This window comes from Passer montanus, unplaced genomic scaffold, assembly GCF_014805655.1.
Source record: "Passer montanus isolate IOZ18808 unplaced genomic scaffold, ASM1480565v1 scaffold56, whole genome shotgun sequence".
Classification (NCBI taxonomy): domain Eukaryota; kingdom Metazoa; phylum Chordata; class Aves; order Passeriformes; family Passeridae; genus Passer; species Passer montanus.
In genome coordinates, this window is record NW_024370595.1 from 4,826,948 (window position 1) to 4,842,159 (window position 15,212).

At 37.6% G+C, this 15,212-nt stretch overlaps 1 protein-coding gene across 2 annotated transcripts in view; it reads right to left on the reverse strand.

Annotated features, from left to right (window-relative positions):
- Positions 1-6,906: 6,906 nt before the first annotated feature.
- The window catches only part of GABRG3 (gamma-aminobutyric acid type A receptor subunit gamma3), a 297,534-nt gene continuing 289,228 nt past the window's right edge, over positions 6,907-15,212 (reverse strand). For both annotated transcript variants that reach the window (XM_039725756.1, XM_039725755.1), the window contains one exon: positions 6,907-14,653. In XM_039725756.1, coding sequence (XP_039581690.1) covers positions 14,375-14,653 — 279 coding nt within the window. In that variant the 3' untranslated portion in view covers positions 6,907-14,374. The remainder of the gene's footprint in view (positions 14,654-15,212) is intronic.

Genomic DNA, 15,212 nt, shown 5'->3' on the forward strand with positions numbered 1-15,212 from the left:
CGGCATATTTCTCCTAGTGTTTGTGTGATAGACAGACGATCTATTAGTGAGATATTTAACATACTGCACCATAGCCTACTGTGTCTGTATTTTCAGCAATTACTTTAATATGGGCAGATATTTGGCAGGAATATTTCTGTATGACTGTATAGCTCACGGCTGTCTTGACAGAAGGAAAAGCTTTTGTGACAGCATTTAGCAGAGCACAATATAATATGATTGATGATGGAACTCCCAAGTGACAGTAGAAAAATGAAAGAAAGTGTGAAGTTGTTCCCCTGAGATCTTGTATGTACTTCAGTATGCTGTATAATATGTAACACTTCACCCTACTTGAGTGTTCCTCATGCAGAAGAGCTCATTACAAGTTCATTACAAGTAACATCAAAAGCACAAGACTGTGTGTGTTCTCCAGATTAAAAGTATTTCCTGTTCCACATCACCTTGTTTTTCTACTAGCTATTGTCTTTTGATCGTTACTCTGTGTAGAAATGGCTTGAGATCATCTAGAACATAACAGGAAAATGAGTTGGGGCATTTCATTGCTGTGTTACATAAAAGTGCCCCTGATTTTTCAAGACCACTGTGCTTTATACTTCTATATATAGGTACCTTTGGGTAAGAAACTCCTGCATGTTATGGTGAAATCTAGAAATATTTGAGCCAATTTTTTTCAGGCAGCTTAAACTGGAGAGAGCCTAGAGCTCCCTGCAAAGTGAGTCTTCTCACATACAACTCCATATTATCAGAGCAAGAAGTCTCCTTGTACTTGTTCTAGTGCAGCAGCCCTCACAGTGATACCACAGAGCACAAAGTGCTCGATAAGTGTAGCAGATACTGTAGACATATTTGTGTTGGTGTTTCTCTTACTTCTTGAAGGAACAGAGACAGACATTCAGCTCTGTTCCTTGTAACTGCACTATTGCTTACACATCTTTCTTATGCTATTGTTTGGTGTTCCTCAGTGCAGCATCCATGTTTCTGTTGTTTAAGAGATAGCAGAAGATTAATCTTACAGAATTGTAAATGTTTATGTCTGAGCAAGACTTTCTTTAGACTCCTTTTATAGTTGGTGAAAAATAAGTTAACTCTTTTTGAGTATGGTTTATATGATTGCAATTTCAGATGTCTTCTTTAAAATAAATTGAGCTTATCAGAAGTATCTGTGCCTCTCCATCAACTATAAAGAGAATTTAGATTACTAACTCCAGTGACAGTCTACAATACTTATAGCTATATTTGGACAGATGAACTTTCCTTTGTGTTGTCGTTTTTTTCCACTGGTATTTTGATTTGGCTGGGCTCTTGCACTGTAGAAATAGTGATTTATTTTTGCTGGATAGCCACCTGCAGTAAAAGTAACTCAAGAAGCACATTACTTGGAGGAGTCCTTTCTTTTTTTGTTCTCATGGATCTCTTCTTATGGAAAGAGTTATGGGGTTTCTTTTTATGATGCAGGAGCGCTGAAGTGACTGATACCTTTGGGTGTATAGAATAGGGAGCAAAACATGAAAATACTGATTACCTCCTAGAACTATTTGTTTCTTGGATAGTCAACACTATCCAAACCTGCAGGCCCCTCTTTCTGTCTGGAGTGCATTGCTGTCTACCTGCCACATGGCAGGGATGGGAGAAGTGCAGTCCTACTTGCCTGCATGGAACTGCAGTTGGCAGCAATCTCCTGTCCTGAGTGATGACGTGAAAAGTCTGACAGCACCTCACAGATCACCCACATGCCTACTGCCTGTAGTTTGAGCTCCTCCTGGCTTTTGTATTTCTGGGAGTGCTGTCTCATGTAGCAACTCTAAGTTGCATTCTGGTACCATACATAGGTGCAGTGTGGATGAGTCCATGCTGGGAATTCAAACTCACCTGAGGGTATAGCCTACATCAGCCTTTCTGCTCGGGAGGTGCCTTTCACTGCCTCATCTGAGATGCAGTGCCATGTGATGAGGTCCCACTGCCAAAAACCCTCTGCCCTGTTATTTCCAATAGCTCTGGAATGAACCATGTGTATCAGCCCCTTCCTAGAACCACCTTCACAGCAGGTGGTACTGAGATTTAATTTGCACAAAGCTAAGTGTTTCTGTTTTGGTAGGTTTCTCCATAGATGTGTGAAGATAATACTTTGTACTGAAACGATCTTTGTACGATCATCAACCTGGCTTTGTTTCACACATGCAGAACTAATGAGTTCAGTGCCTCTCTTGAGCAAATGTATGTACACACAGAACACAGACAGAGTGACAGCCTTCGAGCCACAAGTACTCAGTAGAAATGTTCTCACTAACTCAAGGCTTTAACCTTCTGCTAAGCATCCTGTATTCACCTATCCTTACTGTCTCCCACTTGTGAAGTGCTGGTTTTGTATGTGGCCAAAGGGGAAGACATGTACAAGAACTTTGTAGAGTTGTAGAATGTAAATGTACATGTCTTGTACATTTTTTGCCCTTTTGGATAAAACTGCACATTGTATGTAAAACATAAGCAGATAAAGGTGATCTTATTTGTGTATGCAACATATAAAAAGAGGATAAAATATATATTTGGTGTCCACCAATTGCTGAAAAGACTTCAGAAAATCTAGTACACCCTGAATTACAGTAGGGCTAGAAATTTAATTAAATTATTGTGAAGGGAATTGTTTATTTGTTTGTTTTTTCATACACTGAAATATGTTCACACATTATAGATTCAATGAACTGCACCTAGATTTTCTGAAACAGTGAACCTGTCACTCAATCATGCATTTTCATGTTCAAGGTTAATACTTTTGCCTGTTTGAAGCCTGGATTTGTGTAGAGATGTAGTTTGTACATTGCCCGCTAAAAGCCACTAGGGGTTTTTCCTTCTTGCAACATAACATGGAATTAGTAAAATTTACAATTTGAAAGGGGAAAATAAGATGGGGATGGTATCAGAATCTTATTTTAGGAAGCTGCATAATAAACATGACTTTTTAATTTGACAAAACTGGGGCAGCAATATACATTAAAAATGCATTGTCATAAATGGCATGTTAAAACTGGAACTTTGCAGTCATAAAAAATCTGTTTCTCAAGATGGCATTGAGAGGTTTCACTAGCAAAGCACAATGTGATTCCCTACACATCTTATGTACTATATACAAAGACAAATTGTTCAGAGAATGAACAATAGCAGCAATGCCCAAGCAGATATTTTATATGTTTGTTTTAGTTATGTCATTGTTCACTGTGTATCTAGCTGAATATTTATAAAAAAATAACTAGTGAAAAATCCTTTTATAGAAATGTTGATCAGAATGTGGGGGGTTTTTTGAGGTCATGTGGTTAAACCTTATGCTTGAAGGGGACCACCAACACTAGGCCAGGATTTATCCAGCCAGACACTAAAAGCCTCTTTGGCAGAAGCCCCCTGAGCCCTCCCAGACAGCCCCTTTCTTGCAGCACTTAATGTGGAAAAGCTGTTCCCCATATCCAGCCTAAGCCTCCCAAGGTGAAACACCTGTCTCCTGCTACCTTATAGCAATGCTGAGAGGAGATTGTTTGGCTTCAATATCGTTGTTTCTGTGTTTCAAGTTGCAGTTTGCAAGTAGAACATCCCTTAGCCTCAGCTCCAAATGAACTCTGTTCCTCAGCTTCTCACAGTTCATCTGCTCCAGGCCTTTGATCATCTTAGCAGCTGTCTAATAGGTTCCCTCTGGTTTTTCAGCATCCTCCTTGACCTTGTGGGTAGGGAGGACATGCCAAAACCTGTTATTACTGTTCCATAGTAACCAGAGCTGAACATGGGGCAGTAATGAATTCCTTTGATCTGTGAGACACAGCCATAACATAACCCATTACAGAGTTGTGTGAGCTGTGCTCATTACCTTGCATTCAGCCTGGCCATGGCAGCAGCTCTCATGGGCTCCTTGTGCTGCTCTGCTGGCTCATTACCAGCCTGCATTGATGTGTGGCATCTGTCTGCTCTCCTACAGGGTGTTATGCTTTTTCTATTAAACTCCAGTTTAGCCCTCAGCAGAAGTGCCAGGAGTGGACGATGGCATGATTTATAGTTCACTGGATGTGGAGATATTCAGTTGTCGATGGCACAGTCAATATGTAGTAATGACAGCATGCATGTGGTATTAATCCTATGAGTCCTTGGCTGATTCTTAGATAGATTCCTTGTATAATCAGTTAAGAAGCATTGCAACTTTAATTTACACTTCAACTAGCACGGACAGTGGGAAACGGGAATTGATGGAAATTTTATATTTAACTTTTATAGTTGTCATTGCTTCAACTGGACAGTTCTATCAAAAATAATTGTCAAAGCATTTGAACTGATATTTACCAACTTTTCTCTGGTAGAAAGTGCATTAATATCTTTAAAACAATAGTATTTCATAGTAAAAAATATTGGAAACAGAATCTCTTAGGGTTTGGGAGGGGTTAAGATTTTGACTGAATACAAACTTTGTTGATTCAATTTTTAATGGGTTTTATGGTGTCTTGAACTACAGTTAAATGCATTGAAATCTACTATTTTCTGATAAAATCTAATCTTTCATTAATGTATCCATGATTGCTTTCAGTGAGGATTCCTTTTGGATGAACAGTCACAGCCTCCACTCCTGTGTGTTTTATGGTCCCTTTCAAGCATTTCAGGTGACCATGGCACTGAGCTGTACAGGACACAGTGCTGCTTTTTCTCCTGGTCATTACACATGCAGGACCATGGTACCAGCGCCCTCACTGCTGTGAGGATACATAACAGCACTGCTCTGACCTGTCTGACCCAAGAAGTTCTGTTTATGTGCAGAGGGAAAAAATGGATGTTACAGGTAAAAGACCCCACACAGGATAGCAAGGTCTTGTTTACCTGTTTTTTTTGGTTTTTTGTTTTTTTTTTGCTTTGCCTTATTTTTGTCATTTGGTGGACCTTTATTCTACCAGACAACAGCAAGATACCAGGAGACTGCACCTTATCAAGTAGTATCTTTTTGGCTCTGCTATGATCCATGACAGTGTTAGACTAAGAGTTTCTCTGTAGATGCATTCCATCTTGTCACAACCTAGAATCTGAACCCACTACGGTACATAAAAATCTATGTTTATAGTGTGCACTGCTTTCTCAAGACTAGAGGATGGACTAATGAAACTCCTGTTGGCCAAGAATTTCCTGAGATTAAAAATTCTTTCTTTGAAGGCCAGTTTTGTTGCACACTACAAGAATATGTTATTAAAGCTAATGTACAAGTCAATCCAAAAAACCCCCAAACCTGGCACACATTGCTCCATGTGAAACTTCAGCATATACCAATTATTTTGTGTTGCTAACACATGTGCTTTCCGTTTATAAACCAACTTTTAAAATGTGAGGTTTTTTACTATGCCTATTAAGTGACAGTGGTCTTCTAATATCAGTCAGTAGGAAAACGTCTATTCCATTTATTCCTTATTTTCTGGATAGCTCCCTGATGTTCAGCTTTGCTCATTTTCCATTTCACAAACTGAGTTTACTTTAACTAAAACTGCCAAGCAGTAATTCAGTTCTTAACTAGATTTGTGGTGGTGAGACAGAGGGTGACATAAAAAGGCAGAACTTATTGTCACGATTCATCATCATACTCTATTGCATGCTCGAGCCTACTGGGCAGGAAATGTTATTAAATTGAGAGATGTGTCAGAGCCTCCAGAATTTGGCAGGATGAGCACCTTAAACCTCTGGAATGGCCAATGTGCTCAACTCACATTCAGGCTCCCATGATAATTGCAAGAATATAGCTGGTCTTGCAGGATAAGTTCTGTGAGGGAGAAGAGCTGGCTTTGTGTTTACACTGCGACAATGGCAAGAGGTATTGACTAATGCACAGAAAATAGTCATGGCAACAATTATGCTTGATAGTTGTCCAGGGGAATGAGGCACAACCACATCTACCTGGTTACTGCATTTTACCAACTGTAATAACAAGGGTCAGATGCTGTTGGGGAAGTACAGAATCTATGTTTATTTTTGAGTAGACGGGTCAAGTAAGTATCTAGTTGTATCAGAACACAAATGGAGATAAACCATGAATTGCATGTGAAACTATATAAGTGAAAACAAGAAAAAAGAGATTTCTTAGTGAAACTTTAATTAAATAGTCTGGGTGTAATTTGTTTTTGTGAAATAAAATGTCTTTTGGAAAAACATGCCTTAGTGCTAGGAACATACAGAAAGTATAAATATAACAAGCTCAGACAGGGAAATCTCTGGGATCATGAGAGATCTGGGAAATTTGTGCATTATCTTATGCATTATCTGTGCCCCAGCTGTCAGCTCCAGTGTTACTATGGAATGGAATCCTAAAATGAAGTAGGCATTTCACTATTGGAGTGGGTTGAGACTGACAATTCCATGGCCATGAATGTACAGAGGCAGGAATTAAATTACATTCAAAGAGCATAAATCAAGAAGACAATCTTACTTAACAATATGTGGCTGCTGAAAAATAAGTCTTGTAAAAACACAGAGTATAGTTCACCAGTAGATTTCACTGAGTACTGAAAAAGTTGGTATTAGTAAAGTTTTGAAGCCTAATTTGATCACAATTTTAAAATTGCAGAGTCTTCACATTCAAGCAGTTTATGAAAAAGACACAGCCTATTTCTTGATTTCTCTTTGAATTTTATAGCATACTCTTCCCAGTTTAAATTAGTCCCATGGATAAACTGCAGTCTCAAGTATTTTTTGCAATTTAGTCAGCTCATGCTCACTGCTGAAAATATTTTTAAAGACTCATTTGAAATTACTTTCAAGAACACCCTCCGCCATATTAGAAAGGTAACACACCATGCCTTTTCTCTGAAGCAAATTTTCAGAAATCTATTTCTATTTTGTTAAGCTCTCAAATTCCATAAGAAAAATACAACCACCAAACATGCACGCCATACTTGCATTTTCTGATAATGTGTATTTATTTGTATCCAGAAATACAAATGCTGGGATCAAAATACGAATATAAATAGTATTCTAGACGCACAGCCCTACTCCTTAACACAAAGAAAACTGGAATGGATGTGATCCAGAAGGGAAAGTCATTGTCTGAGAACTTGAGGAGATGAAGCACATGGGTGTTTGACTTTTCTGATTAGGTCAATCTGGGGGATCACTGGGATGGCTATCTAACTTAGAATGACATACTGGTACTAGTGCTACCTGTATTATTCAAGGCACATTGGGCACATAATTGTACTTTCATTTCACTATGACATCACAAGCTGCACTGCTAGCAACGAAATCACACACCCCTAACAAAAACTTAGGAAGGAAGGATAGTTAGAAATCTAAAATTTTGTCTGTGTTCTATAAGAAAATTCAATTTGGCACATAGTTGTCAGTATTTATTTGATTACTAAAATTACACTCACTTTAAAAAAAATGTATGTGTGGTCATGGTGGGAAAAAATGTTTTTAGAGCAGTATACTGAGAGTTCAGACGAGGATTATGTGGGGGTTTGGTGATGGCCTATGGTAGCCACGGGTTGGTCCATGATTTAAGGTTGGTATTGCAAGTGATTGTGTATGACAAAAAAGTCACAGGACTCCTGAATGACTGCAAGAGAGAATAAGGGAGTGTGATACTGTAATCTCTGCACCAGGTTTCCCACTGTTGGTCAGAGGAAGTGTTTTGTGGGAGCTTATTCTGATTATTTTTTAACTTTACAGCACTCTGTCTGGCAGTGCTGTACTTCCCTGGGCTGCCTGTGTAATACTGTCAAATGCAATTATTTTACCAGCTTTCCATGAGTTCCACAGTTGCTTTCATTTTAAGGATCCCATGAGGTCTGTAAGCATGGAACGGACTCTGCAGCATGCTCTATTTCACATTTGTCAGTACTTTTTAAAATATATGTCATCAGTATTGTTCTCTTTATCCATTTGATATTAATATGCAATTTAGAAATTTTACCATTTACCTGTTTTGGGCCTCATTTTGAGTTAGTAAATCACAAATCTCACATTAAGTACTTAAGTTACAAATCTGCACTCCACAAGTTTTGAATCCAAACAACTCTTATAGAATATTATCCAATGATCTTCCTGACTGCTGATTTGAACTTAAAACCCTCTTCTAGTCAGTGCTCTTAATTAATGTGGAAAGTTTTGACTCAGACCTAGCAGGTCTGGGTTTTTTTAAACTTGTAATCCTAATATAGTTGCAGTAACAAGCCATCACCAGCTTCACTGTGGATATTTCATACTTTGTATTTTAGAACATATTGTGTCAGTACAGCTTCCTGTCTCGCAAACACTGCTGAAAGAAGTTATAGAGACATTACAAGAGTATTAAGGGCTGTATTAAACACTACAAGGAGCACCTGCATTCCCCTATAAGAAGCTCCACTGGCTGGCTTAGGCCTCCAAATCAAGTTATTGGGTGCTTCAATGACACCAAAGGCTGATGTGTCTCCTCTGACTAGAGCCATTCCTTACCTAGATAAAAGAATCCCCAGCAAGTTACTGGCTGTATATCAATCCCTACTTTGCCTGGTTCAGTCTTTGAGAAAGCTTTCCCCGAGACATATGAATAAACATAACCATGTCTTCTGCTTGTCCTTTATAAATAGCAAATGATTAGAAAATCAAAATGAATGTTTTGGTAGAAAGAAGAGAATTCTCAGGTGTCCAGCTCTGAGGCACTGAATTTTGTAATTAGTCTCATTCTCTAATTTCACATATTTTTTAGGAAAACCCTTGAGGAGTCCAGATGCATACAGACACTGGCTTGAGGACCCAAGACAAAAGAAGAAAAGTAAAAGAAAGTGAAGTCTTCAGAAAGCAATACATCATCACAGATATTGGATATCTCACTTGAGGAATGTCAGCAGTAACTAACCAAGTGCTTGAAGTCAGTCACGATCCAAAGTCATTTATAGAAACAGCTGCTAGGTAAACTATGGTTAGAACAATATTTATTCCTAGTTCAGGACTTAGCTAGACAGGTTTGTAGGCCATCATATCTCTTTAAATTATCCACCAAAAGTTCAGCATAAAAAAATAACTGTCTAACTTCTCAAAGCAATTCAGTTCAAGATGAGATTTTTTTGTTGAAACATAATTTCACTTTAGATATAGAACATGGCTTTGTTTTAGTACCTAAACCAGTGGCCTAAATTATGAGGAAAGACATTCTTCTAGATCCCAGGGAAAAAGGTAATACTCTTAAGGTTACTGAGTCTGGAAGAAAGGCCTTTATTTTTTCACATAGACACTAGAACCCTTCAAGAAGAGAGTGTGATGGTGGGCACACAAGCACAGAATAAGACTAATAACTTTTTTTCTCAGTAGGCAAGTATAAGTTGAGCTAATTTTATGCTTGTGGAGGGTGGAAGGATCTAAAATTAACTGAGAGAAAAAGCCAAAACGTCTAAAAGAAAAAGAACCTCACCATTCATCTGTGGAAATACATTCCAAATCCATAGTCTGGTTTTGCCTATTTTAAATAGTCTTCTGGAAAGAGATCTGGATGACCCTTGAGTTAACACTCTGTATCTCTTGATGGAATGAAATTGCTGACTGAAGAAGGAAGGATTCTGCTAAACTGCTGAAGTTCCACTGCAGCCTTTTGCTATATAGGAAACACAGAACCTACAGACTGTTCAGAAAAATAGAGAAAATGCAGAGAAATGCTCAATCTGTAGGTTGAAGACATTTAGAATATTGATCATATGCTGTAGTGCTCAGGAAGAACTCCAGGAAGGTCACTGGTCTCACTTTCTAACTTTCAGATGAGAAATATGTTAAGGAAATATCCTTTCATATTAATAAATGATAAAGGCACTGACGTAGGAGGCACAAGCGTTTCACTGTGAGCAAGAAGAAGAAGAAGAAGATATCTTGAAAAAAAATCATCTGCTTGTGTAGGCATCTAATATTATCAGATATGGCTTGCCTTTTCTTACTGCATTATATGGAACCAGGAAAGAGCAGCCAATAGAAAAAGCACAATTTGTTATGGACAGCTTTTAAAGGTTTCAGTGGGCACTTTGTTTTACAGTTTGGAAGGCAACACCAACCCTCCAGATGGTGAAGCTAATGAAATAGTCCCTGGAGGCGTTTAAAAAAAGACTGGATATGGCACTTAGTGCTATGGTTTAGCTGATAAGGTGGTGTTAGGTCATAGGTTTGACTTGATGATTTCCAAGGTCTTTTCCAACCTATTTGATTCTGTGATTCTCTGAAATCTGTCTGTCTTAAAATACTGAATCTCCCTTCCCACAAAGTCAGCAGTTCCAGAGCTACCTGGCATCCAGTCATGTAGGAGAGTCATTTTATTAGATATATGGTGAAATTTTGTATAAAAGGAAGGTAAACAGCCTTCCCTTCATGAAATGACCTAGTAAGGAGAGTTGTGATAAATTCATGAAATAACGTGAGATGCTAGACACCAAGACACATTAGAGCTGCAGAAGTGTTTAAGATAGCTATCTGTCTGAGTTATTTGGCAGTACGCCTGCAGTTCCAGAAATAAATTCCTATCAGTTAAAGGCTCATGTGTCACTGCTGTTCCAGCTGATGAATGTGCAAACCTCCAGGTGGATGATTTGGAATTAGCTGTGGGTTAAATTGAATAAGAGGACTGCAGCAGATAAGAGCTGCACAGCAATAAAAATAATTTCTTTTTCTTCTTTTAGCTTCACTACTCATCACTGTCTCTGTGAAGACAGTTCTGGCTTTTGTAATTTTTATCATTTTTATTGGTATGCACAATACAGCAATATACAGTTGAGAGCTGATTAAGGAGACAATGAGAAAGAGAAGGTTATCAAAATGCCTGGGGTGTTTTAAACTACACCCCTACTTTTTGGTTAGAAAGTTATATTAAAATTGTGTGGCACTGCAGTTCCCCATTACTGCTGGACATTCAGAGAGCATAAACTGGCTACAAGTTTTTATACCCTTATTCTTGGAAGAGCGGCTGTAAAAAAAGGAGCTGTCAATACGGTAAGCATCAGAGCCAGGAAAACGGAGAAGATTGAATTAAGCAGACCAATATTTTTTATACAGTCTTAGTTGCCTTGAAAATGCTGCCCTCAATAAAGAAAAACTATGTCCAAGAACTTTTAATTGAAGGGGAGAATAAGAGGACTGACTTTAGATCTTCCTGGGAAACAAAGGTGATTATTTAAAAAACCCTCATAATCCCTTCTGCAACTCTGACAAGGAAGAAATAAAATGTGAAGATACTTGGTTTTGAGGTTTTACATAGCCAAATGTGTTCATTTCGCTGCTCATTTGGTTTTTCCTTCCTCTGTTCCCTTCCTTGGAAAGGTAAAAAGAAGTACTAAATAACAAAAAAGAAGTAGTTGAATAAATGCAAGTCTCTAATATGAAATTATATGATAAAAACATGTTCTAGAATGCTAAAATACAGTTCTTACATTTCTCGTGGGACGGCACACAAAAATGTTAACTTTTGCCAATTTGCAAAAGAAGCAAAAGAAGGTGAATGAGAATATTCTTACTCCTACAGAAGGATATGGCACATAGATGTATGCAGACCACAATGGCATTTTGAATTATGCAGATCACAGAAAGTTTATTTTTTTTGATCTCTAAGGTTTTTCAGTGGCTGCCAAAGCACAGAGCAGTAAAGCAGTGAGAGTAAGCCAAGTTACTGGGAACAAGCAGAGGAGTGCATTCAGGAACCTGCCAGCCTGCAGCCGCTTGCCTTGCATAAAAAGCAATTTTTGATAACCCCAGAACAGAATTAATTACACAGCAGAAAATGTCCTCTGCTCTCACTGTAAGAGCAGAAGGCAGTAGTGTCTGAAGCTTCCTTCTTGATTTAGGACAGTGGGAAAATTGGAATTATTTGCTTCCATCTTCTGTTTATGAAAATAGTCAGAAAATTGGCAATATGAATGGACTTAGAAGAATCAGTCTTCCAAAGAAGGATCTGTTGGGATTGTCTGTTTTCAGCAGGGCTCATGAACAGCCATGAGCAGAAGTGCAAGAAAAGCATATACTCATCATCTAACACGGGAATGTTCCACTTCCCAGAAAACTCACACAGTATGGAATTGTTAAAGAAACATTACCTGTTCAAGATCTAGTGGTGGAAGGCACCTGATTGTGTATCATTTGTCTCAATACTACCACTAAAATCAATTGTGCAGAGGTTTTGCAGGATCACCCCCCTAAAGGAAAATGGTTTCCATTCTTTTATTTTGGCTTGGAGTATTTCTAGTATTCTTGCAAAATATGGCTGAAGGTGACTATTAGAGTAGACTAATTAATAATTAGAGATCAGGATAGCCAACTCAAATTTAATCACCTTCTTGCACTACTTAAAATATCACCGTCATCCTCAAATTAAGTCCATACCTCCATGTGCAGGACACAGGTTTACAGAGCAGTTAATTTGTTAATTAGAGTTAGCATAATTTTCAACATATATTTTGAAATAAGAAGGTTATCATTGGTTTAGAAGACATCAGATTGGGCAGATTTTCTAAAAATAAGGCTTTGATTCTGCCTCAAAATATTTATTCTCTGTGCTTCTAATTTGAATTTTGTCAGTCCTTACAGAAGTAATTCCCCTCCACGACCTAAACACAGCTATGTTTCAAATATCTGAGACAAGTTAAAAACAGAAGAAAGATTTTGAAAAACTAAAATTAACTTTTGGGTTAGTTTTGTTTTTTCCTCCTATTAAAACTCAGTGGAAGAACAGAGAGCAACAGCAATGAGAGACAGTGATGTTTCAAAGAACATGACAGCATTTCTGTTCCTTTAGAATTACCATTGCATTAGTTTTTGCTTGTTTGCAGGGTTTTCCTGTTGAGGGAAAAGGAACTCCTTTCAAGTCACATCCACTATTCATTTTTTCATTAAATACTGCCTGGAAGAGACACAGAGTTTTTGAGTTCATTAAAAAATTATCTCCAAAAGAGAAAAGAAATAGAATTGCTGCTTTAATTATCTTTTAACTTCAATCTTTTGTAACAATTTGTCATGCAAGGGGTAGTGAAAAGCTATTGCTATTTAATTCTGATTGTGTTTTGTTTGCTTAATAACCATTGTGTAGACAGTCTGTAAAAGACATCACTTAGTTTAATACTGCAAAACTAGTTTTCGAAAAAATGGGTAGTTTAGAATTGAATGGTCCAAACCTTGAAAAATACAAAATTGTTTATAGTGTAAAATACAGTTGGAAATTTTGGAAAAGAATGAAAAGAACCTCTTTCTATATGTGGCAGCTATTTCATATTTAATCCAAGTGTCACAATTGAGTTCCTGTAATGCACTATTCAAGCCACAAGTGTTAAGTCTTTAGCTCAGGCACAGGGAACAACTACTGTGAGTAAATATTGCAGTGTTTAATGTTATGAAAAGGAAAAAAAAGGCCTTTGGCACACATGTTTTTCAATTTTATAATACAACTTTGAGAGAAAAAATAAGAATGCATGGGCATACTTTTTCAGCAAATTGAAATCCAAAGAAAGTCACATATTCCTGGTGCTATTATAATTTTTACTCATGGGCTATGCACTGTGAACTGCTACAATGACACAAACAAGAGGAATCTTGTCCTGCTTCAAGTATAGTACTTTAGAAATCAATGACCATCCTGTGTTTAATGAGTCATAAAAAACACATTTAAAAGCTTGAAAAACTGTAGAAGTTATGCCTACAGCTGCCTCACAGATAGGCAAGGCTTATTTATATCCAAATTATAGCTTTTTTCTCTGTCTGCCTTTTCACCTCTAAGTCAAAACAAATATGGGTAAGTGGGTAAGTGGCTAATTCAATGAATCTCAGACCTCTGCAGAAAGTCATGTCCACATTTTGATCCTACCAGACATTTCTTAGTGTCTCTTGGTGGTTGTTCTATATCAAGGAGATCATCAGTTCCCAAAACCTGTGGTATCAAGCAAATTTACATACAAATGAGCATTTTCATCAGCTTTGGCTTATTTGCTTGTGCCAGTGTACATTTCTCTGAGCCTTAGGGATATGGCAGCATTTTGAAGAAAGTATGAGAATGAAAAATAAAAATTACATATTTAAACTTTGCCTGAATTGTGAATAGCTCATATCGTAAGGGACAATAGTAGAGATTTTAATATACAATAGTTATTCATAAACATTGTTCATAAACATTGCTTACACTACAAATGCAGCTGAACTTTGTAAGAACCTTTTTCTTAAAACAAATAGCAGTTAGGAGAGAATTCTTCTGTGTTTTTCTTTTTCAAGAAATTACATGTTAAAATTCTTCATCAGGCTCTGTGATAGTAAAAGTTAATGTGGTCTTTTTAACTGGAGATGAAACTGACTGTGTCCTTCACTTTTTCTGCACTTTCACCATCCATCCACAGGGAGAAAACGCAGCAGTCTTCACTGCTACAGGCAACATTTAAAGATAGAGGTATCCAACCCAGTAGACCAGGTTAAACAGCAGAAAGGATGTGGGAAAAAAGACCCTAGAGTAAGAGTCCAGTTCTAAGATGTCTATGTGAATCCGTCCTCTCCTCCATGAGCCTGATTTACACTCTTCATAACAACAGAAAAAGCTCTGACAGTCTTTCCCATCCAGACATTCATAGACACACGCATCTTCAAAATCTTGCCAATACATGGCATTGTTCAATGTGATGACTGTAGTTGGTGGTCTCATATCAAGTACAGAATAATTCTGAGGAGAGAAAAAAATTGCAACAGTTTGACAAGTTTTGCTGAATGATGCAGACCAAAATTAATAATCACAGTAGAAAGCAATCATTTTTTCACACTTAGGAATTCACTTACCTGTCAGAATATAATTTGCAAGTTGTTTTAAACACTTGCAGCTACCACATTTAAGATGGATTCTCAAAACTAAGGAAGATATTCCCCCTCTCCTTTTAATTATACAATACTTCACATAGGTACATTCACTGCCTCTTAACTTTACTATGATTTATAAGAACAGATACGGTCAACAATAGATATTGGTCATTTCAGTACACGATTTCAAAAGCCATCCCGAGGCATGTCCTCTTAGTGCTTGTCACACATGCTCAGAAATAGGAATTTTGATGTTATGCATCCTCACAGCAGCATTCATGCTTACAGACCTTTCCTTCTTCAATGTACTCCCTATTTACACTTTGTCAGCTTTTCTGTCACATCATTTCTTTGGCATGCAGGATGCCTTCCCACAATAGTCTCCCCTCTCATTAAACGACCCATTCCATCTTCACAAGTGTCACCTC